Source organism: Miscanthus floridulus, chromosome 5 (genome assembly GCF_019320115.1).
Source record: "Miscanthus floridulus cultivar M001 chromosome 5, ASM1932011v1, whole genome shotgun sequence".
NCBI classification, from domain to species: Eukaryota; Viridiplantae; Streptophyta; class Magnoliopsida; order Poales; family Poaceae; genus Miscanthus; species Miscanthus floridulus.
In genome coordinates, this window is record NC_089584.1 from 147,557,266 (window position 1) to 147,583,834 (window position 26,569).

At 41.4% G+C, this 26,569-nt stretch overlaps 3 protein-coding genes and 1 pseudogene across 4 annotated transcripts; 3 read left to right on the plus strand and 1 right to left on the minus strand.

Moving 5' to 3' along the window:
• The first annotated feature begins 553 nt into the window (after positions 1-553).
• Positions 554-5,812, plus strand: LOC136454057 (MACPF domain-containing protein At4g24290-like). The gene is made up of 7 exons (XM_066454611.1): positions 554-1,038; positions 1,798-2,036; positions 2,335-2,536; positions 3,201-3,269; positions 3,389-3,575; positions 4,481-4,647; positions 4,838-5,812. The coding sequence occupies exons 1-7, from the start codon at positions 781-783 to the stop codon at positions 5,525-5,527; spliced, it is 1,812 nt and encodes a 603-aa protein (XP_066310708.1). The 5' UTR covers positions 554-780; the 3' UTR covers positions 5,528-5,812.
• Positions 5,813-8,377: 2,565 nt separating this feature from the next.
• Positions 8,378-11,789, minus strand: LOC136451119 (uncharacterized). Its single transcript, XM_066451866.1, has 12 exons — positions 11,704-11,789; positions 11,493-11,566; positions 11,323-11,394; positions 11,206-11,234; positions 10,966-11,016; positions 10,612-10,662; positions 10,058-10,117; positions 9,892-9,974; positions 9,214-9,365; positions 9,058-9,116; positions 8,805-8,909; positions 8,378-8,690 (listed from the first exon to the last, which is right to left on the minus strand). The coding sequence occupies exons 1-12, from the start codon at positions 11,772-11,774 to the stop codon at positions 8,544-8,546; spliced, it is 954 nt and encodes a 317-aa protein (XP_066307963.1). The 5' UTR covers positions 11,775-11,789; the 3' UTR covers positions 8,378-8,543.
• A 1,088-nt stretch (positions 11,790-12,877) lies between these two features.
• LOC136454058 (DNA mismatch repair protein MLH1-like) lies at positions 12,878-20,040 on the plus strand. Of its 2 annotated transcripts, none has more exons than XM_066454612.1 (16): positions 12,878-13,478; positions 14,451-14,623; positions 14,721-14,793; positions 14,881-15,015; positions 15,128-15,338; positions 15,588-15,736; positions 15,840-15,938; positions 16,409-16,487; positions 16,668-16,800; positions 17,129-17,223; positions 17,301-17,409; positions 17,736-17,895; positions 18,046-18,207; positions 18,507-18,672; positions 18,981-19,129; positions 19,735-20,040. In XM_066454612.1, exons 1-16 carry the CDS (start codon positions 13,233-13,235, stop codon positions 19,777-19,779), a joined length of 2,184 nt encoding a protein of 727 aa, XP_066310709.1. In that variant the 5' UTR covers positions 12,878-13,232; the 3' UTR covers positions 19,780-20,040. The 2 variants fall into 2 exon arrangements, with proteins under 2 accessions (XP_066310709.1, XP_066310710.1); XM_066454613.1 differs by having other exon boundaries at positions 12,882-13,478; positions 16,415-16,487; positions 19,735-20,039.
• A 2,403-nt stretch (positions 20,041-22,443) lies between these two features.
• Positions 22,444-24,451, plus strand: LOC136455587 (uncharacterized; annotated as a pseudogene).
• Positions 24,452-26,569: the final 2,118 nt, after the last annotated feature.

The following is a 26,569-nucleotide window of genomic DNA, read 5'->3' on the forward strand; positions in this document are numbered from 1 at the left end:
CGTCTGATCGACGTAATACCCTATGTCATGTGTCTTTGGTGTATTGTATTGAGATGTATGTAGATCCATGTCCACTATAGGACACCTGCCTTTCCTTATATACTCTGGAGGGGTAAGGTTATAAGGAAAGTATTATATTTGGTACTATACAATAACTTGCGGTGCACGTCGAGCAGCGCCGTGCACGCCTTGATCTTGTGGGCTAGGTCACCTCTGATGATACAGCTCATGTCTTGTCTTGTGGATACCGGGGGCCATACCCCCACAATCACGTTTTTCTCCCACAATAAATTCGAGCAATAGGAACTTCAAAATGTTGCATTCAAATCTAGTACACAGCCATCCAACCAATTTTAAATACCAAACCAACGAATTGCAAAAACGAAGAGGAGGTGTACCACATATACACGGAGCAAGAGATCTCTACTGCTAGTGGGACTCGCTCGGCAACCACCTCAGTTTGACCAGACATAACCGGGCCCACCAAAAACACAAAACGACCTGCCTTTTTTGAATCAACAAGAGAGAAAAAAAAAACGAAAGGAGACCGGACTACCGGAGAGACAGGCAGGAGCCAAATTTACCTCTCCTGCCACTTCGCCTTTCTCCAACCTGTGCTTCCCCGGCGCCGCCCCCGCTCCCGTCGCCCGCCGCTCCTCCCCTTTCTCCTCTCTCCCCGCGTCAGATCGGCCTCTCCGCGCCGGGGGATCGAGGTCCCGCGATCCCTCCCTCCGCGCACGGGCGGGACCCCGGAGGCGGGATGAGCGGCTGAGGACGACGATGGCAGCGCGCAGAGCCACGCCGCAGGAGGCCGCCATACGCTCCGTCGGCCTCGGCTTCGACGTCGTCCGCGACGTCCGCCTCAAGTACTGCAAGCAGCGCGGCGCGCCCGATCCCTGGCTCATCGAGCTCGACCATGGGGAGGTCCAGGATATCGTGCTGCCCGGCGGCGTCACCGTTGCTGGCGTCACAAAATCGGTTAAGTGCGACAAAGGGGAGCGGATGAGGTTCCGCTCCGATGTCCTGTCGTTCCAGCAGGTGTGCTTCTGGTTCTGGTTCGGTTCCTGTTTTGTTTGTATATCCATTTCACTTCTTATGGATCCCTATATTAGTTCATACTGATTGTACCAGCATAACAGAGAATAGCAACCGAACTGGGTATTATAGGGTTGAACGACGTGCTCTGTAACTGTAAATAGTCTACCGCACCAAACGAAATAAGCAAATAGAAAGTCATGCTAAACTATTGCTACTTTTAGCAGGTGTGGTTTTGTTTGTATACCCATTTCACTTATTCTTATACGTAGTGACATATAGGAGTGTTAGTTTCCTATTACTTATATCTATATGATAGAGTGTAGCAACTGAACTGGGTATTGCAGTGATGCATGGCGTCCTCTGCAAATAATCTACCGATCAAACAGACTAAGCAAAGAAAAAGCCATGTTTAACTATTGCTACTTTCAACTACTAAGTAGTAATTCTGTTGTGCATGTATACCGTATAGTTAGACGATATCCGGAGCTGCTGCAAAGTCCTGCCATTCAATAGAAAATAGGATCCGAATCGGTAAACGTTTTGAGTGATAGAAACACAAGGACAATCTTGAGACGTTTGAGTCCTTTTAGGTAGATGCTGTTATATGGTCATATCATGCACTTTTCCTCTTCAAGTGTTGTTGTTTTAAATACTAGAGTACATCTACATCCATGGAAACTATTACTGCTCATATCTTGTGTTTACAATGCTGAGAAAAGCCAGTTAGCCACCTTCCTCAAATTATGAAACACTTTGCAGATGTCTGAGCAATTCAACCAGGAGCTATCTTTGTCTGGGAAAATTCCATCTGGCTTCTTCAATACTATGTTTGAGTTTTCTGGCAGCTGGCAGAAAGATGCTGCTAATACCAAAACACTTGCTTTTGATGGTTGGTATGTCACACTATACAGTGTCGCACTCTCAAAAGGGCAAATTGTACTCCGGGATCATGTTAAACAGGCTGTTCCATCAACCTGGGAACCTGCTGCCTTGGCAAGGTTAGATCCACATCTGAATCTACAGTTTTGGCACGTAGGATGAAACTCTGTGTTTCTCCTTCAGTTCATATTAGTCTTTACCTTCAGTTTTTTAACTCTCCATTTTTCATAGCTCCCCTGATTTTATCATTGGCCTCCTGGCAAATGTGTGTCACCCCACACGTCATAACTTGTCATCTATTGCCATTTCCTATCCTTACTAATTGAATACATGTGAATGATGTCAGCTTACCATTTTCACTGAATCATTCTGAGTTCATCAATATAAAACTTAAAGTTTAGTTGCTTTACTCTTCAGGTTCATTAAAAAATTTGGCACTCATATAGTTGTTGGTCTAAAGATGGGCGGGAAAGATGTAATTTATTTGAAGCAACAGCATTCATCGACCTTGCAAGCTGCTGATGTTCAAAAACGATTGAAGGAGATGTCAGACAGGAGATTTTTTGATGCAAATGGGCAATCTGACATGGGTTTCAAGGACACATATGGGAACAATAAGGTGCTTTCTGAGCCTTTGTTTCTTCTTCTTTTCCCAGGATTTCTTCCATTTAACATCAATGATTACTGTTAAAGTGGTACCTGTACAGTATAACTTATTTAAGATTTAATGATTGTTTTGTTGAACACCCCACAACATGTAACGTTTACTTCTGTGAGCCTTAAAAACTGCAGCTTTTGATCAGTGGAATTTGTGTTTATCACCTCGATTACTAGTCCAACAAACATTAAAATAATAGATTCCCTCCAATTTATTTCATTGAATTCGTGGGGAAGTTGGGACAAGCAGCTGGCCTATATTGTTTTTTTTTTTCAATAGGTAGTTTCCCCTTTTCTGTGACATGATACATAATTACATACACACTGGTTCTATGGGCATGCGACCATAGCCTCAAATTGTGGCTGGTATGACTGTTCTGGTTGAGAAATATTTAGATGGCAAAGAGAAATATACATTGACAAAAATATTTAATTTCTTGATATACCATGCTCATAGATCTAAACTGCTTACTTGCTCTGAATTCTGATTTCAATCTTAGGTTTTACTTTTTTTGGGTACTGTCATGTATATTTTATCATGAAAGGATGCTGGCTGGACGTAATATGTTCTCAGCTTACATTTTTCTTCCACATTTTCTGATTTAACATTGTTGCACACTGTACAGAGTGATATCAGAGAGCAACAGCTGAGATTTGTACAGTCCAGTCCATTGAATTCTTACTCGTCAACTGAGGTACGGAGCTTTGTGTTATAATGTTCAATCGCTCATCATTGCTCAAGCAAAGAATCATATTTATATTAGCTTAGCTGGATGTCTTAGCATGATACACATTTTTGTTCGCCCTATCTCAGGATTTGGTGATGATGCCTAAGCGAAGAGGTGGGAGGGATAAAGAATTTATATCTCATAGCGAGTGGCTTAATACTGTTCAAACAGAGCCTGATGTTATCTCAATGTCCTTTATACCAATCACTTCACTATTGAATGGAGTTCCTGGAAGTGGATTTTTGAACCATGCAATTAATCTGTATCTCCGATGTAAGTGTCATTTCACCCTCTTTTAAGCTGCTGTGCTGTATTTAGGTTGACACAAAAAAAACCCTGTTCTGTACTCTGTATATATGAATGATGCTAGGAGAAATCTGGATATACAGCCACAGTATATTACAGCACAATGTTGGCGTTGACACTTTTGAAATTTGGTTACAGTTTTTGCCCTAGCCATAGCCAGGAATAGGATGCTTCTGGTTTAGCATTTGAAAGGGACTGTTTTCTAATATGCTTTTGGTGTGAGGTTCTCGATTGTTAGGGTTGAGATACCCTGCCACCTGGGAAAATCGATGGTTGAAAATAAAAGGGAGCTGAATTTATTCATTTTTTCTCAAGAGAAACAAACAGTTCCTTTTCTTAAGGAGTTTCACAATTGAATGCATGGCTGGAGAATTTTAGTTAGACAATGTGTTATGGCTGGATGATTGGCTTTATTAATCTGACTAGAAGGGTAACAATGGCAGGGAATGGAGTTTGTTCACCCTTCCTAGGAATCTCTGAACAGATTAACTCAATTACTGCTTAACCAAACAAAGTTCTGCCATTCTCCTTAAGTAGAGTCGACGCTAACAAATTCCTAATCTCAAGTGCCAACCAAAGCTGACTTGCCAGAGCAACAAATTCTATCCTAACCACTTGTGGACGCCACAGCCTTTTTGTTTCTGCGTTAGTATTTGCCAACAAAGGCATCCGCAACACAATGGTTGTGCTCCTGCTCTGCTAATAACATGCAAATGTAGAAAAATAGGTGGTGCAAATTTTTACGGGGAAGAAATCCTATATGTGCCATAATACTTCTGGTTGCAACTTGCAAAGCACACAATCTAGCAAAATTAATATTCGGCCGCAAGTCCAACTGCAACAATTTGGTGATATATTGAAATTTGGTGCAGATAAACCCCCAGTCGAGGAATTACATCAGTTTCTGGAGTTCCAGCTACCAAGGCAGTGGGCACCTGTTTACAGTGATCTCGCTCTGGGCCCTCAGAGGAAAAGACAAAGCAGTACATCGTTGCCAGTAAATATAATCGGTCCAAAGCTTTATATTTGCACTAACATGGTATGGACAGCTTCTGCTATTGTCATAATCGACAGTTTTCTTTCTCTGTTTCATTTTCTGTACCTTTTTTTTTTTGAAAAAAAACTATAGTATTATTTCAGTTGTTTTTTTTCACTAAGATGATGGTTTGATTTTTGATTCATGTATTTCCCCCATTCATATTTTGAACCCAATATCAAACTCGCTGCAGGTTGATGTGGGTAAAAGACCAGTTACAGGACTCCGGTTGTTCCTTGAAGGAAGGAAGAGCAACAAATTAGCTATACATCTCCAACATCTATGCTCTCTTCCTCAAATTATTCAGCTTGAAGATGACCCTTACAATCACCAAATTCCAGAATATGACCGCAAATACTACGAACCAATTGGACCGTGGAAGCGTTTCTGTCATGTCTGCACAGCACCAGTCGAGTCAGATGATTTGTCCATTGTCACAGGGGCACAATTAGATGTGGTTAACCATGGCCTCAAGAAAATTCTGTTCCTTCGCCTGCATTTCTCCAAAGCCTGCAATGCCGTTGTAAGGAACTCGGAATGGGAGAATTCTCCCAACCTAGCTCAGAAATCAGGCCTTATCTCAACACTCATCAGCACACATTTCTCCTCAGTAGCTCAGAAGCCCCCACCGCGGCCAGCCGATGTGAACATAAACTCGGCAGTGTACCCTGGTGGCCCACCTGTTCCAGTGCAGACCCCAAAGCTGCTCAAGTTTGTTGATCCAACAGAGATGATGCGCGGGCCGCAGGACTCACCGGGCTATTGGGTGGTTTCAGGCGCAAAGCTGAACCTTGAGAGGGGTAAGATATCATTGCGGGTGAAATACTCACTGTTGACAGCTATGATGCCAGATGATGAGTCACTTGATGATGAAGAATTTTAGAACCTGGAACAAAAGAAAACTGTGTAGCTAACGTTGAGGATACAGATGAAGAATCTAAGATTTCCATAGAATTTGTGCATTTGTCTGATGTTGTATGCTTTGTGTTTTTTTTTTAAATGTAATAGCATAAATGAGTTCTCTGTTCTGAATGGAGCGAGAAAATTTGTTGTAACATTTCTTTGTAACGTGGCACATAGCCATCAGCATTAGATAGATCAAATTATTTGTATATATATGAGATGGATCAAAAATTATATTGTTTGTTCGTATCCTGTGTACAAGTAAGTATGCCTTGTTGCGAGTTCTGGCTCCCTTGCCATATATTCTTTTTCTACAGGCCCTGTGTTCATCTGGGTATCCGATTTGATGATGAACCTCTGAGCTCCGAGTGCTCTGATTTCAGGAAGACCCAAAGAGTATGGATTCGTATTATGTGAGCTTGTTATTTCATGAGAATTTCAATCTCTCTGCAATCTTAATTTTATTCCCGGTGGGCTGCATGACACATAGGATGTGTTTGGTTTCTTAGTTGAAGCTTGGCTAGGATTGGAGCCTGGGCAGCCAAGCCTGGTTCTCTTTCGGCGATCTAATCTGCTACGAAGTCTATAAGTACCTGCAACTTGATCACTGTTATTTCATATTTTCTTTGTCCTAAAATAAATGTCAATATGTCATTATGGTATTCGTGCTGATCAAATTTTCTCAACTTTAACTAGGTTTGTAAAAAATATTAGCAATTGCTTATGTTGAAATTTAATTTATGCTGATTTGTTGTGAGATGAAAATATTCAACTAATGACACTAATTATGCACCATAAATATTAATATTTTCTTTCGGCGTGTTCGCTGGTTGGTTTCTGGGCTGGCTGGTGCTGGTTTGTTGTGAGAGGAAAACACTGTTGGTTGGTTAAATAAGGCTGGCTGAAACCAACAAGCGAACAGGGTGTCTGTCTTATACATAGTTGGTTAAAGTTAGAAATGTTTGACTTATCAAAAAGTAAGAATAAAACTTATTTGGAAACCGATGCAGTAGTTGACCCTTTTCTCATTCTTCCTGATGATTTGTATCCTTGCAGGATATCTTGTCACATCGAAGGTACAGGGACATGAACAGCTAGACCATGAGGCTGTCCGCACCGCTCGCCTCTAAAGCATGCACTACGCCGCGGCTGCACCGCTAAAGCCCACACTGCTCACCTGGAAACTGCGCGCTACGCAATCGGCCGGCCGGTCGAACGCTACTCCTGGAGGACCACTGTGCACACGCTAAATGGACTGTAGCGGGGAGAGAGAGAGTTGGAGAGAGAGAAAGGGGGAGGGAGGAGAATAAAATATAGAGTAGTTGGTATAGAGTATGAGATAAAGATAACATGGGTGCGGGAGAAATTGGTATAGAGTAGAGAATCTCGATGACTAGAATAGAATATTCCTTTTAAGAGATGGAAATAGAGGTCGACGAGTGCGGATAGCATGAAGGTCCATGGAACGTTCTCACAATGCCCTAGCTTCTAATTGAAGGTTGGAGTACGGACCGGAACCAATGAAAGGCGCGGTAACACATTCACTAGGAGCGATGGCAATTAATCGCGGGTTTTTACAATCAGAGCCAGTTAGCTTAAATAATCCACAAATCCACATTGGCAACGCTAAAATAAACGCTACTGCTCCACTATAGGCGTCCGTTCCATGCCGACGAAGCTAAGTGGGCTGCGGACTGGCCCACATGCCTGCTCTCCTCATCGGCATACATGATTTCTCCAAAAAAAATAAAAAAAAGAAAAGATAGTGACATCTTATCTTTCCCATTCGCATTGGCTTCAGTGCACTGCTCGTCCTTCAGTCGCGTACGCCCCAAGCTCTGCTAGCGCCCGCATCCGCATGAGTGCCGCCGCCGTCCGCATACGCACGAGCGTCGAGCACCGCCGCTAGCCGTGTACGCACGCGCTCTACCGGCTACGCTGCGTCGCCCACCAGTGGTGTGGGAGACCGCTTCTGCCTCCATCACGGGAGGCGGACGCCTGGTCGATGGCTAGGAAGACCTCTGCCTCCGCCTGCCTAGTTCGTTGCGGGCGGGTGTGGAGCTCGCTCACGTGCAGCTCACGGCAGCCCGGGTGGACCCCGCCCACGCACATCTCGCACCCCGCCTACCCAATTCGTCATGCCCGGGGCAGAACTCACCCGCGTGGAGCCCGTGACGGCCAGGATAGAACTCCACATGCCAACGAAGATCCATTGTCCCACGCAACAAGGAGACGTTGCATTGAAACTGCATGTTACAAGCATCTATTTCAAGTGTTCAAATGTTTCAGAGGTATGTTGCAAGTGTTTTATATCGATGTTGAAAACGTAGATCGGGATATTGCACATGTTGTAATGGTGTTTTCAAGTGTATGTCCCAAATATTTCATTTGTTTCAGATATATGTTGCAAGTGTTTCATCTGGATGCTACAAAAGTAGATTTGGATGTTGCATACACATGCATGTTGCAAGCGTATGTTGCAAAGTGTTTTAAGCGTATATTGCAAGTGTTTTATCTGGATGTAGCGTATGTTTTGCAATAGCTACAAACGTGTGTTTCCTAGTATTTCAGACGCATGTTGCAAGTGCTTCTATTGTTTTAGACGTATGTTGAAACTGTTTAGATCTTGATGTTCTGCAGCAGCGACCTGCCCGCTTGCATACGCATGGTGGAACACGGGGTGGCACAGGCCCCCACATGAAACTGGCACAGTAGGCGCAGGTGTCCGTCCGAACGTGCAGACGCTGAACGTTCCGTAGAATAAAACACGCCATATATCGTATTCACCATCCCAGATTGTATTGTGAAAAATGTTATAAGAGGTACCAAACTACCGATATAGCATTATCAAGTAACAGTCTCGAAGCATTGGTGACATTGAAAGAGAACCAGTAAGCCAAACAATGTATAACCGGAACCTCAATAAGTTCCACCACACTCCAGCTATTCACTTCTTTCAAAGAAAAGAGTCATATGATACATTTGCCAAATGAACATCAGTTGTTTCTAAGGAGCATTTGGTTTTTAATCAAATTTGCGATGTAGTCTGCAACCCAAACGGATCCAGCCTCAGTGCAGCAGTAACCGTGTGTGTGACCTTCTGTTTCAACCGACAGGGTGACCCTGGGTGCCTGCTTTGATATCTGCAAATCCTCCAAATTAACTGAAGATAGTTAGCATCTAGCAGCCCAGTTCCCAAACACCAGCTATCACTCTATCAGAATAGAATGCTGTCAAATAGCATATCATCACTTCACCTCTTCTAAGTGAGATAGTGGACCCCAGTGATCGTCCACACCAAACAAAAAGGCCATTTTCTCCTCTTGTGCTCTGATGAAAGTCCAGTCTGGTTCTTCAGTAAGCTGGAGCACAACAAGAAAGAAATAATCATAGCCACTATGCAAGGATGGAGGGGCTCTAGTTACTCAAATAGATGTGCTGTTATAATGGTCCATGCGTATGTATGTAGAAGTAGAAGTAGAACATCAAGTAGTCAGCATTGTGAGTTACCTTTTGGAACTCTGTCATTGCCATGAAAAGAACATTGCGCACTGTATTGTACATTTGTACTGCAATGGGCATGGAGAAGGGGCACATGTCTCAATATTTTGTGACAGTTGAAGCATATGAAACAACACACCAAGTTGGTTACTAAAAGTTCAGAACTCACCCTTAAGAGATGGCAGCATACAGCATCAACAGCTGTTACAGACCATGAAGGTCCAAGGAACCTTCTCACAATGCCCCTTGTAATTGAAGGTCGGAGTGACCCGATCAAAGATGCAGATAAACTAACCAATTTACTTAGGAGTGATGACCTGATCCAAATTGAGGAGACCCACTTCAGCAAAATGATTAGTAAAGATTTGGGAGCATATTTGAAACACAAGTCAAAAGTAAGGTCTTCTTTTTTTTCTCGAAAACGCAGGAGAGCTGCTTCATTATATTAAGAAGAAAGAAAGGGGCTAGAGCCCTACAACACATGCCACACACGACCCCACACAACTCAGAAATTGCATTCGCGCCCGAAAATAGAAAGGGAAGCGACCAAAAAGACCTTAAAATTAACGTCTGAACAGATGAAAATCACTACTAGCTTAAAAGTTATAACCAGCTATACGCCACTCATATCCAGCTTCCCATGTTGCATTGCTTGTTCAAATGGGAAAATAATCTTATATTGCATCATCCTATACTATTTTACTTGACTACAAAACAGTTGCTCACCGCAATATATTCAGTGTTGATGCAATCATGCCACCAAGTTAGATTATCAAAACTTTGGCAATAAAAGCAACATGCTATGGTGACAATTATAAAAACTTGATCAGAGCATTTCAGTACCTTGCGATATATCCAATTGCTGATTGTGTTACAGAACTCTTGTTCATCTTTAAAAATGGATACAGTCCTACAAAAAAAATTATCTGTCCAGGAGAAGCGAAGACAATAGTAAACGCTATGGGCGGATTGTGGGAGAGGACTGGCAGACATGGGCAAGAATCCAGACCTTATTCTGAAATCTTTTGAAGACTTCCAGGCCTATGTATGCGCCAATTGAATGACCAACCTTCATTTAAACAAACAAATGCATTTCTTTTGGGAACGAATAAAGAGATGGTGAGAAAAGGCACAGGTTTCATATTGGGTATTTAAATAAGGAATAGATCTGAATGTTCCAGAGGTACTGAACATAACATGTTATGTTAATATATATTAATAAAAACCTGTGTGATGCGATAACAATGCTGTGAACATTACAGTGGCAAAGGTTCTATAATACTTTGATTTCACATTACAAAAGGCAAATGGGAACTTGGGCCAGATGTTAAAGCAGTCAAATATGTGATGCATACTCCTCTAGGTTGTATAAATATCCGGATGTTATTTGGAAACTACGACTTTTCACTTCCAAACAAGAGTAAGCACCTAAGCTCTGATATCTGTAATACTCGTTTAGATTGCATATATTTGTATGCTAGTATGTCAAGAAACATACTAGAGTTTTCAGTTAACATAGAACAACTTGAATGAAGGCTTGTAGTGGTGAAGGCGAAAGTTTACCAAAACTATTGGTTGTTCAGAATTCTGAAGCTCTTGCTCAATGAAATCAACCTGCATGCATGAACACCGATTAAATGGGATAAACATGGGATAAAACCACAGGGCAGTCTTGGCCTGTTGGCCAAGCAAATAAAGGAGTTAAATCTTCCCTGGAACAAACTGATTAAAAAGTAAACCAGTACATGAAACAGAACATATTAAGACAATGGCAGATGAAACAAATATGAGGCTTTCCTCTCTATTTTGCTATTTTCTTTCATGACAGAAGTTGCAGAAAAAGCTGTTGCAGCAGAAACACAAATGGACAGAAAATAGTAAAGAGAAGTTTCAACTGATGGAGCATGTAAACTGCACCTTGTGGTCAATTTGTTCATACAATGAAAACAATCGTCCATGCTCACAGTCCTGCCATAAGATGTATCAAAATCAGTCCTGCTGGCAATACTAATATGCTGAATAAGGAATCTAAACAGAGTTAAATTGTAGCCCAAACATTTAAGGATCTCTAATATATGTGCATTACAAGGTTTGCTGCAGGGTTGCTGGCACCCATAGTTGCATGTGAAACAGTATCAGGTAAGTTGTATAAGTTACCTTCTGGCTATGTGAAATGTGCCCTATTGCTGAAAAACAGGCAAGGTTCATCAGCAAGCAGCAAGTCACACAGATACTAGCCCATACTGCACAAAGAAAAATGCATTATGCAATTACCTGTAACAGATGCTTGGCCACCGAGGTTTTCATAGAGCGCTTCGACAAAGTCCTTATAAAACGCAGCTATGCCTACAAAAACAAAACAGAAACTGGTTACATTCAAGAGCATTTCAACATTTCGAATCCTCTCTCTTGCTTGAACCATACGCGCAGCGCAGCACACCGACCTGGATTCCCAGGAATAAGCAGCACGTGGAGAGACGGCTCCTTGGACCTTATCTCGAGCAATTCTGTAGCAAAGCTGCAGGGAATCGCGGCGAGCGCGTGTGGTTAGAACTGAAGAACAGCTTATAACCATCCAGATTCAGCAATTCGTCAGCTCAAACACCAGTGTAGGGTCGTCCGTCCGTGTAGTGTAAGTTGCGGTGGTACTAGTACCTCGACACCTTGCATATCCTGGTCGTGGCCTGCTCCCTTGGCGGGAACGGCGTGAGCCTGGCTCTCTCCATGGATCCCGTGCTTCGACCCGGCCCGTCGTCGCGCCGCACGCCGATCTAAACCACCTGCAGCGCTAACCGCGCGAGGAGACATCACGCACGGACGGAATTGTAATACGGTGGGGATTGGAAGAGCGGGCAGCTCGAACCAAAGCGGAGCGAGATTGAAGAAATCACGCGGAGGACGAGGAGCGGAGAGCGTTAGTCGGTAGGAAGGAGGCGGTTGGTGGTTACGGGAGGAAGAGGCTAGCGGCGGCTCCAGCCCGAGGGGCGGAGATGCTTACCCATCCGATTGCTGGATCGGCCGATCAGGGACGACGAGGAGGAGGAGCTGGTGGGGGATTCGCGCGCGTGCGGCGGGCGCCGGAGAGTAGAGAGACGAGAGTGCCTACTGGCTAGCGGTGGAGCGCGCAGGGCCCAGCTGCCACGTCCCAGTCACAGGTCGGACAGGGGAGAATCGACCAAGCCATGTCAATTTGTTGGATCGTTCCGTGGTTCGGAAACACCGAGAAATAAATGTTTTATTTTTCCTATGAAAATAATGTATTAGAACGTTACTTAACGGTTGTTGGGGTTTTTTAGTCGCTTTTAAAATTTATGTCACATCGAATATTTAGATATTAATAAGAAGCATTAAATATAGATTAATTATAAAACCAATTACATAGAGAGACTAATTTGCGAGACGAATTTTTTAAGCCTAATTAATCCGTCATTAGTACATGTTTACTGTAGCACCACGCTATCAAATTATGAACTAATTAGACTTAAAAGATTCGTCTCGTAAATTAGTCGCAAGTTGTGCAATTAGTTTCATAATTAGTCTATATTTAATACTATATATATGTGTTCAAATATTTGATAGGATAGGAATTTTAGAGCTCCTCCATAAACAAAACGGGCCCTTGGGGAATTCATGTACTCCCACTTCGTTATTCGTATATGTATAGGGCAAAACAAAAAAAACAAAGGCGAGATGGGTGCAAGAGCTAGAAAGAAAAAAAAAATCCATGCTCCACCAAGCAGTTAAGTTTAATGTTAATATTGCCTTTCTTTAGAAAAAAAAAAATCAAAACTCCCTTTATTTTCTCCTAGATGGACAAGAACCAACACCACATGAATGAAGCCTTTTAATTGCCTGCTTGCTTCGAATTACCACGTGTGGCCGTCCATGTCAGTATGTAAGCCGAGCTTAGAGTTCTATTTGTAGCCGTAGCATTACTCGTTTTACATACATCCTATAATTTTGAAATTTGAAACTAATGTAAATGTAATATAACCTTTTGTCTCAAAACTGCCGTAAACCAAACTTTTCTTTGCTTGCTTTTAATTTGCGAAAGGAAATTGTTCCAAACCGCATACAGGGAGGATATCACGCGCAAGGCGCGAACTCCAACTCCAAAGCCCAAACCCACCTCGCCTCAGGGCAGCAGCTTCCAATTTCTCTGCCTCCGCGCCTCCGCGGCGGCCATGGACGTCGATCACCCGTCGCCGCGCGTCGGCGGAGGCAGCGGCGGGGACCCTCCCCGCATCCGTCGGCTAGAGGAATCGGTGGTGAACCGCATCGCGGCGGGGGAGGTGATCCAGCGGCCGTCGTCGGCGGTCAAGGAGCTCGTCGAGAACAGCCTCGACGCCGGCGCGTCCACGGTCTCCGTCACCGTCAAGGACGGAGGACTCAAGCTCATACAGGTCTCCGACGACGGCCACGGCATCCGGGTATGCTCGCTAAACCCTAAACCCCTGAAACCGACCGTCCGACCCCACATTTTTCTAGTGTCGAGTTGTTGGAGGATCGGGCGTGTGACTGTGACTGTGATTGTAAATGCTATTGTTGCCTTATAGTATCCCTGAATCCTTTTTGGAGCGGTTGGTGGATTCAACGAATTGCCAAGCATGTGAATGAGGAACGAACCATTAGGGACAGTTGGTTCTGTGCTTTGATATGCTTGAAATGTTATATAGGTTTGACCAAAGCGCAAACAATATTAAGAGAACAAAACTACCAGGATATAATTACCCCTGTTAAGCAGTCCAGGATGTGAATGGCTAATAAATTACGATGGCACGATTTTGTTTTTTCTTTAATAATTTCCGGGGGTGGGGTGGGGGGGGGGGGGGGGGGGGGGGGGGCGATTGTGGGGAGACCTGATTCAATTTGAAATGGCCCCGCTGGTCCGGCGAAAACATCAGGATACGTCAAGTTGTGTCACATTTCATCAGATTGCACCACCTCATTTTGACCAGACTAGTCTAGACTACATGCTAGAGACTCATATCGCTGATGTGAAGACTGTGCACCTTTCACTCTCAGACCGCACACTCTTTGTCTTCGCCGGAAGTCTGCAGCTCCACAGATTTGCTTGTTCCCTCCTTTCGGCGAGTAACCTTTGCACCGTTGTCGTTCCTCTTTGGAACACGATGTTGCCACAATTTTGGATGCTACTCCTAGTCCTATAAGTCATATGTGACCACAAGAGGTTTGTTGCCCTCGAGGGGCCTGCTGCCTAGGATAAGCATGTTCATTATGTGGTCTGTCAAGACTTTCAAGATTTGTTGCATTTTGAGGGCCTTCTCTCAATTATAGGATGTAAATGCATTCAATATATGCTCTGTTCATATTTTCGTTGTTTCACCTTAAACGTCCCACTGAAAATGTACTTATGTAGCTAATTTATTTCCATTTCATAGTTTGAGGATTTGCCAATATTGTGTGAAAGGCATACTACCTCGAAGTTATCTGCATATGAGGATTTACAGACCATAAAATCTATGGGCTTTAGAGGGGAGGCCCTGGCCAGTATGACTTATGTCGGCCATGTTACTGTGACAACAATAACAGAGGGCCAACTTCATGGCTACCGGTTAGTTCATGAACAGTTCAAAATTTTATGATTCTTCTGTATTCTATGTATTTGCTGCTGATATAAGTTATGCCATGTTTTCACTTTTCCTCGTCAGTGTTTGTTATAAAGATGGAGTAATGGAGAATGAGCCAAAACCCTGTGCTGCAGTTAAAGGAACTCAAGTCATGGTCAGTTTAACATGAAGTGCTACTTCCTTGTCTGCTTAATACTGTTGGATATGTCTGTAAGGTTTACAACAACATAATTCTCTGCAGGTTGAAAATTTATTTTACAATATGGTAGCTCGTAGAAAAACATTGCAGAACTCCAATGACGACTACCCCAAGATTGTGGATTTCATTAGCCGTTTTGCAGTCCATCACATCAATGTGAACTTTTCCTGCAGAAAGGTAAACATCCCTGCCTTTCCCCCCCATTATATCATCATCAGATTTAATAAGGCACCCTTTATATCATCACTCGTCAGATTTAATAGGGTATCATTTGCTTCTTATGTCACAGCATGGAGCCAATAGAGCAGATGTTCATAGTTCGAGCACATCTTCTAGACTGGATGCTATAAGGAATATCTATGGGGCTTCTGTTGTTCGTGATCTGATTGAAATAGAAGTTTCAGATGAGGATGCTGGAGATGCAGTTTTCAAGATGGATGGTTATATATCAAATGCAAATTATGTGGCAAAGAAGATCACGATGATCCTTTTCATAAATGGTAGAAACATACGAGAATAGTACTAGTGAATTTTTTTAGGGAGCCAATATTTCTCCATTCCCGTGTAAATAACATCTGCTGGTTTATTTAGATTTGGAAACTTTTCTCTACAATATGAATGATCATGTAGATAATCCACCTTTGCAGTTCTGGTCAGAATTAGTCAAGTTAGCCACTCCTTTTTTGTTTTCTACTGTATGCATTATTTCTGTGCTTTATCATTTATGTATCTTCATATTTACTCTTCAGATAGGCTTGTAGACTGTACTGCTTTAAAAAGGGCAATTGAATTTGTGTACTCTGCAACGTTGCCTCAAGCATCCAAACCCTTCATATACATGTCCATCAATCTTCCATCAGAACATGTGGATGTCAATATACACCCAACCAAAAAAGAGGTATGCTGTTCTGCTTCTGATGTTCAAGCATTTTTCTTTCTTTTAGTTTTTCCAATTATAAAACAAATGATTGGATACTTTTGTGAATACTTTTGACTTTCAGGTTAGCCTCTTGAATCAAGAGCGTATTATTGAAACTATAAAAAATACCATTGAGGAAAAACTGAGGAATTCTAATACCACAAGGATATTCCAAACTCAGGTAATTAATTGGCAATTTAGCACTGTGTATCTGCAAACCTGTTTCTATTACTTAGTCCCATACAAATCTGTGATACTTAGTTACTTACCCTTGGATTGCATGTGTATTGTGAACATTGATATTTTGTGGTACTTCTGGGTCATGGCCTGTATTCCGCTACTATACTTTACTTACCAGTTGCCATATATCTGTCTGACAACTTTTGATTACATACTTGGTCACCATATTCATAAAATCTTTCTTGGAAACATGACTCTTCACTGGGTGACCCTGCCTATAAACACAAGCATTGACCTGAGAACTTTATTTGATATGTGGTTTTTTATGGCATATGATTTGGCGTTCGTTTTCATTATTTATAATAACAGACTTTCTTATACTTGAAAGTTGAAACGTCCTATGATGTCTGTGCACATGTAATTGAACTTTGATGTGAATTCTGTACCATTGATGATGTTGTTCCATGTAAGTTGCAGGCAGTAAACTCCTCAGCATTTACTCAAGTTTGCACACAGAAGGACAAGGGTACTGATGTCAAAATGGCCTCTGGTATGTACAATGTCAATCAACACATATAATGGATCATAACTTTTTAAGCTTAAATGTTTTCCAGTAGTGCCCTATGCTGCCTTGGCGTATGAGTTAATTGCTTATTACTATTTGCTACCTGATCAGTAGTGTCTGAATCCCGCCCAGCGAATCATCTCATTGTAACCATTTGTACTGTAGGAATGAAATCTCAAAAGACTCCTGTGAGCCAAATGGTCAGAACTGATCCACGCAATCCATCTGGAAGGTTGCACACTTACTGGCATGGGCAATCTTCAAATCTTGAAAAGAAATCTGACCTTGTTTCTGTAAGGTAGGCTCTTAATTATCAAGCTAGCAACCACTGAGCGTTCCTTTCAGATTTTCCTCATCATTTGATTTGATCTTGTATTTGTGTCATTGAACCACTTCACCCCCTCACATGCACCCTTTATTTTTTGTTTACAAAGTTGATATCCTATCCTTGTTATGTTTTTTTTGCTTGCATGCTGGATCTCGTTTTATTGGGAGTGCTGTCCTTTCCTTTTTCTATGCTGGTTGCTAATTCAAACAATCTATTTTAAGAAGTGAAAACTGTGATTGCTATCATTTATTTTTGCTGAGGCTGATTTTATTTCTCAATGTTTACATGATTCTACAAGAAATGTTGTAAGATCAAGGAGGAATCCAAAGGATGCTGGTGATCTATCTAGCCGTCATGAGCTTCTTATGGAAATAGATTCTCACTGCCATCCTGGTGAGTTCATCTTATCCTTTGATGACTGAAAGGAGTGCCTCTATTCTTTTAGCCTGATGTTTTATCTACTGCTGCAGGTCTTTTAGAGGTTATTAAGAATTGCACATATGTTGGCCTGGCTGATGAAGTTTTAGCTTTGATACAGTGCAATACTCACTTATACCTTGTCAATGTTGTAAATGTTAGGTAACTCCAACGCAGTGAATTATCTCTCGTCCTTTCCACATGTGACCAGTGCCTTATCTGAGCAAAAACAAAAAAATTCTTACATGATTCGCAGATGGCACTAGAAACCCAATTCCACTGTAATGGTCTAACCATACAGATAAGATGCATGCATGCACATAAAGTTGTTCAGGACCTCATGATGCCATGCCAGACCATCACCCTGCTACCACCTGCATTGCAACTACTGCTGCCAATTCGACATATTGCATTGATATTATTTATTTCCAGGGACATTTTAGTATTTAATTTCATGTGGTATGTTAATTATTCAATTTACGGTGCAGTAAAGAACTCATGTACCAGCAAGCTCTGCGCCGTTTTGGAAACTTCAATGCTATACAGCTTAGTGAACCAGCTCCTCTTCAGGAGCTGTTGCTGATGGCACTGAAAGACGATGAATTAATTGGTGATGAAAATGATGAGGAGAAACTGGAGATTGCAGAGGTAAGTTGTTTTCTGAATTGCCCAAAATCTTGGTTAATGTGATAGGTTCCTAAGGTGATGTATAATATTGATAAGTTTGTTTATTTCAGTTTGAGTCCACCAACTTCTTGTTACATAGCCCTTTAAACGAACATTATCTAATTGTTGCAGGTAAACTCAAAGATACTGAAAGAAAACTCTGAGATGATTAATGAGTACTTCTCTATTCATGTTGATCAAGATGGGAACTTGACCAGGCTTCCAGTTGTACTTGATCAGTACACCCCTGATATGGATCGTCTCCCAGAATTTGTGTTGACTATGGGGAATGATGTAGGTTTTCTCTTATTAAGTCATCAAGTTCATTATGTGTGCTAATTTAAAATTGGAGCGTGAAACTATAGTGCTAGACTATACACTCCCTATCGAGATGGCAAGTAATTCATTAGCAGAACTGTTTCAGTGTTTGAAATTTAATTAGCTTTTCATATAAGTATCTGAACATAACTTCTTATTTAACTTGTTTCTTAGTCTGAGCCCTGATATATGTTGCCTCATGGCATTTTTTGGATGATGCAGTCCTCCTAGTTCTGGCAACCCTGATTTTTTTAGCAATTTCAATCTTAAAATAGGTTACCTGGGATGATGAGAAAGAGTGCTTCAGAACGGCAGCTGCTGCTGTTGGGAACTTCTACGCACTCCATCCGCCCATCCTTCCAAATCCATCAGGGAGTGGCATTCAGTTGTACAAGAAAAATAAAGATTGCATGGCGAGTGGCGAACATTTTGATAGTACAGGTGAGCGGATTGGTATACGTACTTTGCAGCCATTGCTCAGTGAGGTGCTACTAGTGCTAGGACATTATCAAGAGTTGCAAGGTGTACACCTTAGTAGACATCATCAATATTACTGAAGCTGGATTCTATCCCAGTTGACAACCCTGAAACCACTCCTATAACATGAGATGAAAAAATAAAGAAAACACTAATAATTATGATATATGATGCTAGGGCTACATATTTCGTAGGCTCAATTCTAGCGCTGAATACATGTATTTTCATCATCATCATTTGCTATTGGCACTAAAAGGTGAATTGTGCCACAGATGAAGATGACATTGATCACGAACTACTTGCGGAAGCAGAGACAGCATGGTCCCAACGCGAGTGGACCATTCAGCATGTCTTGTTTCCATCCATGCGACTTTTCCTCAAGCCCCCAAAGTCAATGGCAACAGATGGAACCTTTGTTCAGGTTTGTTCCCTTGTTTCAAAGCTTTGACATGTACACCTTTGAGTGTGTATAGAAACCATTAGATATTAGATATGGCCAAACGCCCAAACCCCTGACATTGTACTTTGATCTATGGATGGTTTAGTTGCTGCACCTAATTCATTGGCATGCTTTACATACATGTTCTTATATTTCTCACCAGGTTGGCATTGAATTGTTCAACAAATTGCCAATACGGAGTCCTATTTAGAAATGCATGTACTTGTACTATTGGTACCGTCAAATGTGCCTCCAGACTGATGCATACTTCTGAAACTGAAACCACCATCCCATCTTCTAATCGTTGCAATGTCCTTGGCATAATCTTTTAACAAGGTAGTACGTGTACAAGTGGTCTTGCATTTTCTTTAAATTGCCAGTAAAAAGCTGCAAATTATCTTAGACAAATCATAGTATCATCACCAGGCCACCGGTGGGTTGCATTGTTTTGAGTAGATTGTCTTCCTTTCTCAGTCATCATGTAGCCAAGCTTTGAAATAATGTTACTTGTATGACTCGCCTCTGTCGATGATAATAACAATGGTTGCTAACATCTTTCTATTTATTTTTCTGAACTGTGTGTGCAGATTGCTTCTCTGGAGAAACTTTACAAGATTTTTGAGAGATGTTAGCTCACACAACACAAGTAACAACTTACAAGAAGCCGAAGGAACACTCCAATGAAACATTTTGTGCTGTATATAATTTTGTACTTGTGGCATCGTAAATGTTCTTTTTTGACAAAACATAAACGTTTTTTTTAGTAGTAGACAGATTAACTAATGAAATTGGAAGCGTACCCTAAGCAAATTCGCATGTACTGTCAGTTTCAGTATCCTCTTGTTTGATGGCTCAATTCAATATGAGTTTGTGATGTGTCGGCACCTTGTTGAAATTAGCAGTATGGCTTCGGAGTTTAAATAAAATACATCTCCCAAGATCATATTGCATTTTTTTCATGTACTAGTAAACATGTTCGTGCGTTGTAAGTTGTAACAGGAGAAAAATGCTATCAAATGTTCATGGAAGTAAAAACGGAAATGCTACATAACTACTCCCTCCAATACAAATTATAAGATGTTTTAGCTACTGGAGGAGCAAGTACCGATTGCCTACGAGTAGGGATGAAACCGAATTGGATACAGACATATGCCTGTGATCTTGTATTATCCCATATCCCTTATTCCGTCCTATATTTTTCTTGGATCTTTCGGATACGGATCATTCGGATATTGATATTTATCTCATATATCTATTTGGATTCATATACGGTCAGATATTAAATGTCTGAATTCAAATACGGACTATCAATATCCGATTCGGGCAGTTGGTCCCGTTTTTATCCCTACCTACGAGTCAAGAAGGAGCACCACATAGGCACAGAGGCCAACGTTGCAAGTTTCGTGCAACTCTAATCCTCTTTTTTCCCCTTATTCCTGTGTGTCTGAGAATCTGTGTTCCAAAGTTGGCATACTAAAAATTGTCGCATCTCTCCTTCCCCAGCTTGAGTTCACATAATTTATCTTTATGTCCGATCAAAGAGCTTGTTTGGCCAACTTAATTCACGTGTTTTGAAGTGAACCGAGGTGAAAATTAATTATTTTTTTTACTAACTAGAATGGAATTTAGTTATTTTATTGACTTTTTTTTGGGAATGTTATTTTACTAACTAGAATGTTACTTTTTAGAATGGAATTTAGTTATTTTATGTTACTTTTTTTTACTAACTAGAATGTTACTTTTTGTACATGTGGGTGTGTGTGAAGGTGACTCTTCTCAACGATTTTCGGATAATCCAATTTTCACCTCGATACGTAAATAAGAATTGCCGTACAGCCCATTAGTATCGGAAAGAGTGGATACGCACAAGCCCCATAACAGTCAATTAGTATCCTAAAAGATATTATACAAGGTTGGGCTCTGGGCTAAGGAAAACAGGGCATCCCCCACTCTCTATTTCTCTTTTGATTTTCAATTTTCTCTTTCGAGGAAAACGAGGAGGTAAAGCCGACGGCCGGCGACGAGGGGTCACGCCCTCCTCCTTCTCCTCCCCCTCTCCACCTTATCCGTGTGATTGGAGGTGAGCTGTGGCTCACAGCCTGGGTGTTTCAGAAGGACGTTGGGAGTGCCCGGGTTGGACAAGAAGTGGTTCTGGGATGTAGAGGGATGGCCGGGCGTGGCGGAGGACGTCCCGCGGGGAGGTCGGGGGCGAGCAGCCGCGTCAGTTAGTGGAGTGCGGGGGTGTAGGGGGCGGAGGCAATGCCTTCCGCGTGCATTGTGGCTGTGGGAGCGCGGCGCGCTGTCCGGCGGTCGCGCGCCTGGTTCGTTTTGGGTGCAGGCAGTCATTCATTGTTCATAGAAAACTTTTTATAAATGTTTGCATTGCCTTGGGTAATTGTATATGAAGCATAACCTGCTACCTGTACCTATTTCTTGTTAAATGCTGGCGGGCTGCTCCTGGAATGGTTTTATATGTATGCTGTCTTACACTCTGGAATGTGAGATGACTCATTACGAATGATCTGATGGAGTAAAGGAATCTAGAATTGTTGTGGATGATAGAATTTACAAGGGACATTAATGGCTTCAGGCAGCATACAAATTTCTTCAGTCGTATAAAGTTTTCTGTGATTTGTTCTTTTTAGTTATGGAAGACTACACATTTATGAAAAAGTATGATTGTATTTCAGATTAGTCTCCCACGACATAGTTGAGCTAAGAAATGAGCATATGCAGCTACCTAGTTTTGGAGACCCCTGTCAAAATTATCAAAGTTGGTGAATTGTGTTTATGTATGCCTGATCTGGAAAAGGTATTGAAATGATCGCTTATGACACGATGGGGCTTTTGTAATTGTTTGGAGCGCTATCCAACAAACTCATCGAGTGAATTTTTTTTTTTTGAAGACTTCACCGGAGGGGGGAGAGCCCCACCTGAATGATTTTCCATAGATTCCGGCAAGCCGGTAAATGGAGGGTGCCAGGCACCTAGAGTTTACATGGTCTTAATCGTCAAGGGCATTAATTCATGACAAATAAATTACACCAGTGATCAGCAATGGAACGGTCTTGGGAACGAAGGCGGCTGCTCCATAGGCGACATGTTTCCCTGCAGCTGTACAGGAGGCGGCTCAGACAGGGTTGCTGATGGCGAAAGACGACGTCGTGGCGATGGTTCTAAATTTGCCAGCAACACAGTAGTATCATCATCAGGAAGTGCTTAGCCGGGATATGTGGTGGCCGTGGCATCTCCCATAGGTGAGTTGGCTCCGGAAGGTTGACCCCAGTCCAGCCAATATGATTCCAGAAAGCCGAAGGAACCAGGCAGCGAAAGATGAGGTGATCGGCAGTCTCTGCCGCATTACCACAGAGTTGGCAAATGTCGTCGTCGAGGACCTGCCATCGAGTGAATTGTATTACACGAAAACTTATGTTAGGTCACGAGCCATCGGCCTTGACTTAAAATCAGTATGTGCGACCTTCGGATTAGTAGATCTGGGTTACTTTTACTGCATCATTTATTCATTTTACTGTTTTGACTCACACTTTGCACTTATTTTTTGTTAACTTCTGCTTCAGTGCTTGGAATGGAAGATGGTAAAAAAGTAATAGGGGTGGTGATGGTCTCACAAGAAGCTCGAAGAGGAATGAAAGAGTTGGTGATCTCACAAGAAGCTCGAAGAAGAATACACCTTATCTCACAAGAAGCTCAACAAAGAACAGAACAATTGATAATCACACGAGAAGCTCAAAGAAGAATAAAAGATCTTATCCTACAAGAAGGTCAACAAAGGACAAACCAATTTGCAATGAAGGAGAGAAAACCGGGTTACCAATTTCAGGTCTGATGGTCCTTATTTTACTCTGCTCATGTTTCTTGCAGCCCTATCTGATGGTCCTTATTTTACTTTGTTCATGGGTATGTTCAAGCAGAATCACTTAGTATGGCTCAGCTCAAGTTGTCATCATATGTTCATCGTGTGCGCTGATCCTCTGCACACAATTTTACGTTAATGTTACTTATTGTATCTAATATTAACTTACATTAGTGCTAGACACTTGACCTATTGATATTGTTGCACCAGTACATGGAGATGGGTTTAATGGGGATGGTTTTGGGGATCTAGAATCCTTGGGTTATCCTGAACGTCCAGAAACAATGTTAACTGGTGAGTCAATGCCTATAAATATTTGTTTTAAAAAAAGCCTATAAATATTGATTTCTCATGCATTGTATTTTTTTTCCTTTTTTGATGTTCCACTTACAAGTATTGTACATTGTATTTTCAACCAGATTGCATTTTGGTTAGTAGTTTTGAAGAGCCTTTCGGTGACACACATGATAAAGGTGATAAAGGTGTCTGGAGCGAACTAAAGGAAACAGTTGCCACCAACATAGATGAAAATATCGTTGCACTTGCTTCATTCAATGGTGATTTTGCAGTATTGTGCTGTTTACTATTTCATATCTGTATCTAACCACAGGTTCACAACTAACTAATGATCAATTACGGTATTCAGGAGAAAAAAGTTTTTTTGCATGCACAGGTTGCTTTATTGAATGGAATGGAGGTACCACTATTCTAACGTCAGCGAGCTTGATTAGACATTCCCGTCGTGCAGATGAGATTTTTAAAAACTTGAGGGTTTGTGCTTCTAGCTATCACGTGATCCATGTTCATTTTATGAATCTATGGAGTCTTAATTGTGTCGTTTGCAGATTGAAGTGTTCCTTCCAAGCAAAGAACGAGCAGCCGGAATATTACAACATTATAATTTACATTACAATATTGCTCTAGTTAGGGTCAACGATTACAGTCCTAGCCATCCAATAAAAATTCAACATCGGCGGTGTGACAATCGTGAAGTACTAGCTGTAAGGCCGTATCTTCAAATCCGGCGAATTAATGGCTTCGAGAGGACACAAAGCTAGCATGGTGTGCGAACATGATTGTGGATATCTCCGTTTTTCTAAGTGTAGAATCAGTAAAGTATGTGTGCTATCTTCTCGTATATTATTACACAGTTGAAGATCATGGTTGTATAATGACCATATCTCTTTGACATTACTGATGACAACTTCTCTGTGTCACCTGGCTAGGCTGGCATTGGAGGGCCCCTTCTTGATTTTGACGGGAAATTTGTTGGCATGAACTTCTACGACAAGCATGCAGGAGGAACCTGGTACCTAACATGGGAAGAGATTCTCCACGTCCTGGGTCATTTTGAGAAAAAAAGGGTATGTTTGGGTATTCAGGTTTCAATAACGTACAGGAGTTGTGCGAGCAATCGAACTATTCATTGAAGCAGGGTCAGTAAAGCATAATAAGCAATTTACTATATTCTTTGGCATGTTTAATAGGACTGTTGATGAAGCTGGCCATGATGATTATGCATCTAATAAGCTTGACTGGACTATAGACGGAGATCACAGTGTCATGATTAATCGGTAATTTGGTGCATCAGTTATTATGAGTTCAATGTTTCGTATAAATTTGTGGATGACGTTGTATTGTGGCCATATTATCGATGGCAGTTGGTTCGTGCCATTGCCATTCTGGTGTCGTCCTGATGCTCTGAAAAGGTATGGACCTAAAATGCCAATCAGAAATTTGACCCGATGTAGAGCTGACTGGAGGGTCATGGAAAATCTAGAAGGTACAGCTGTGAATGGAGTGACATTGCAAATGTAAGCCATGGCTGAAAGTACTGAGTACTGTTGGCTGATTTATTGTGAGAGAAAAACACTGTTCCGACTGAATAAATAAGCTAAAAAATACGAATTATAAGACAAACGAACAGAGCCGTAGAAGCATTATGTCCAATTGTAGTCCATTGAATTGCAATCTCCCTATGTTATCTGATGGATCTATAAATCTGTTTGGCCTGACAAGCATTCAGAGATACGTATCTCAGGGCCTTGTTTAGTTCCTCTCAAACTCCCAACTTTGGCACTATGCAAAAAGAAGATTCTTCGTCACATCAAACTTACGGTACAGGCATAGAATACTAAAAGTAGACGAAATTAAAAACTAATTACACAGTTTGGTTGTACTTTGCGAGACGAATATTTTAAGCCTAATTAGTCAACGGTTGGACAATTATTATCAAATACAAATGATATGCTACAGTGTCGCTACAGTATGTTTTGTCAACTTTGCACATCCAAAGTTTGGCAACTAAACAAGGCCCAGATATACTTCTGAATGCCGCATGTAACCTGACACTTCTGAATAGAGTAAGGTACCGTTTAGTTCCACTTCATTTTGCAAAAAAATTTTAAGATTCCCCGTCACATCGAATCTTTGGACGCATGCATGAAGCATTAAATATAAATAGAAAAATAAAACTAATTACACAGTTTAGACGAAATTCACGAGACGAATCTTTTAAACCTAATTAAACTATGATTGAACACTAATTACTAAGTAACAACGAAATGTTACAGTACTATTTCTCAAAAATTTTCACCAACTACAGGCCTAAGCTGTAACCTGTTGCCACATGTACGGTGGTGCCCTGTTCAATTCCACTTGGTAAACTGCCGCATGCCGCCGCAAACTCGTGTGCTCTTTGCCTCCGAGGATTCATCCTGATCCTGACCTCCAAATTGGTGGAATATTTTTTTTGTACAGTTATGGAATCTCTTTTTTCTACACCTATAAATATGATCTGGTTATAGATCTCACTTTGATTAATTATCCCCCCCCCCCCCCCCCTCCACTCGCTTATACGTCCCTCCTTAAATTTTTTTTTCCTAAACGGTTATTTAAGCCCCCAAACAATTATAATGTTGGTATTTTTTACAGCACAGTCTAAACATATACCCCTGCTCTACCGCATGTTAGGGCTTCTTTGAGGTTTTGACGGAGCTCCAAAATCAGTTTGTAAGAGCATCTCTGAGAGCCTTTCTAAATCTCACTCTCTAAATCATTATGTAGAGAGCTATTTTCATAAAATTTGCTTTCTATATTTTTTCACTTTCCAACAGTTTTCCTATATCTCATGCGCACTCTGGAGAGCCATTCTTGTCTTCTATTTTTTACTAGCGAAAAATACAGAATAGAAGAAGCTGTTGAAGGGTAGTTTTTTCATCAAAATCTCTATTCCTAACATTTATGAAGGGATATAGATGCTCGAAGTTGGATCCAGGAGTTCTGCTAAATATTTTTTTTCTAACAAATGATTCTACGTTGATTTTGTAAAGTGATTTTCCGAAATGAATCAACAGACTATAGGAGCTAAAAAATGGCTTCTCCTTACTCACTCCATGCATATAATTACTTTATGAAAATAGTTTATTCTATTTTTTGAGGGGTTAAATAGTTTATATCCTAATATAAAAAAAATCATTTTCAACAATAGAATCAATTCCCACGGATTCTGCTATGCGAAACAGGGCTTACACCTTTGCGGAGGCGTC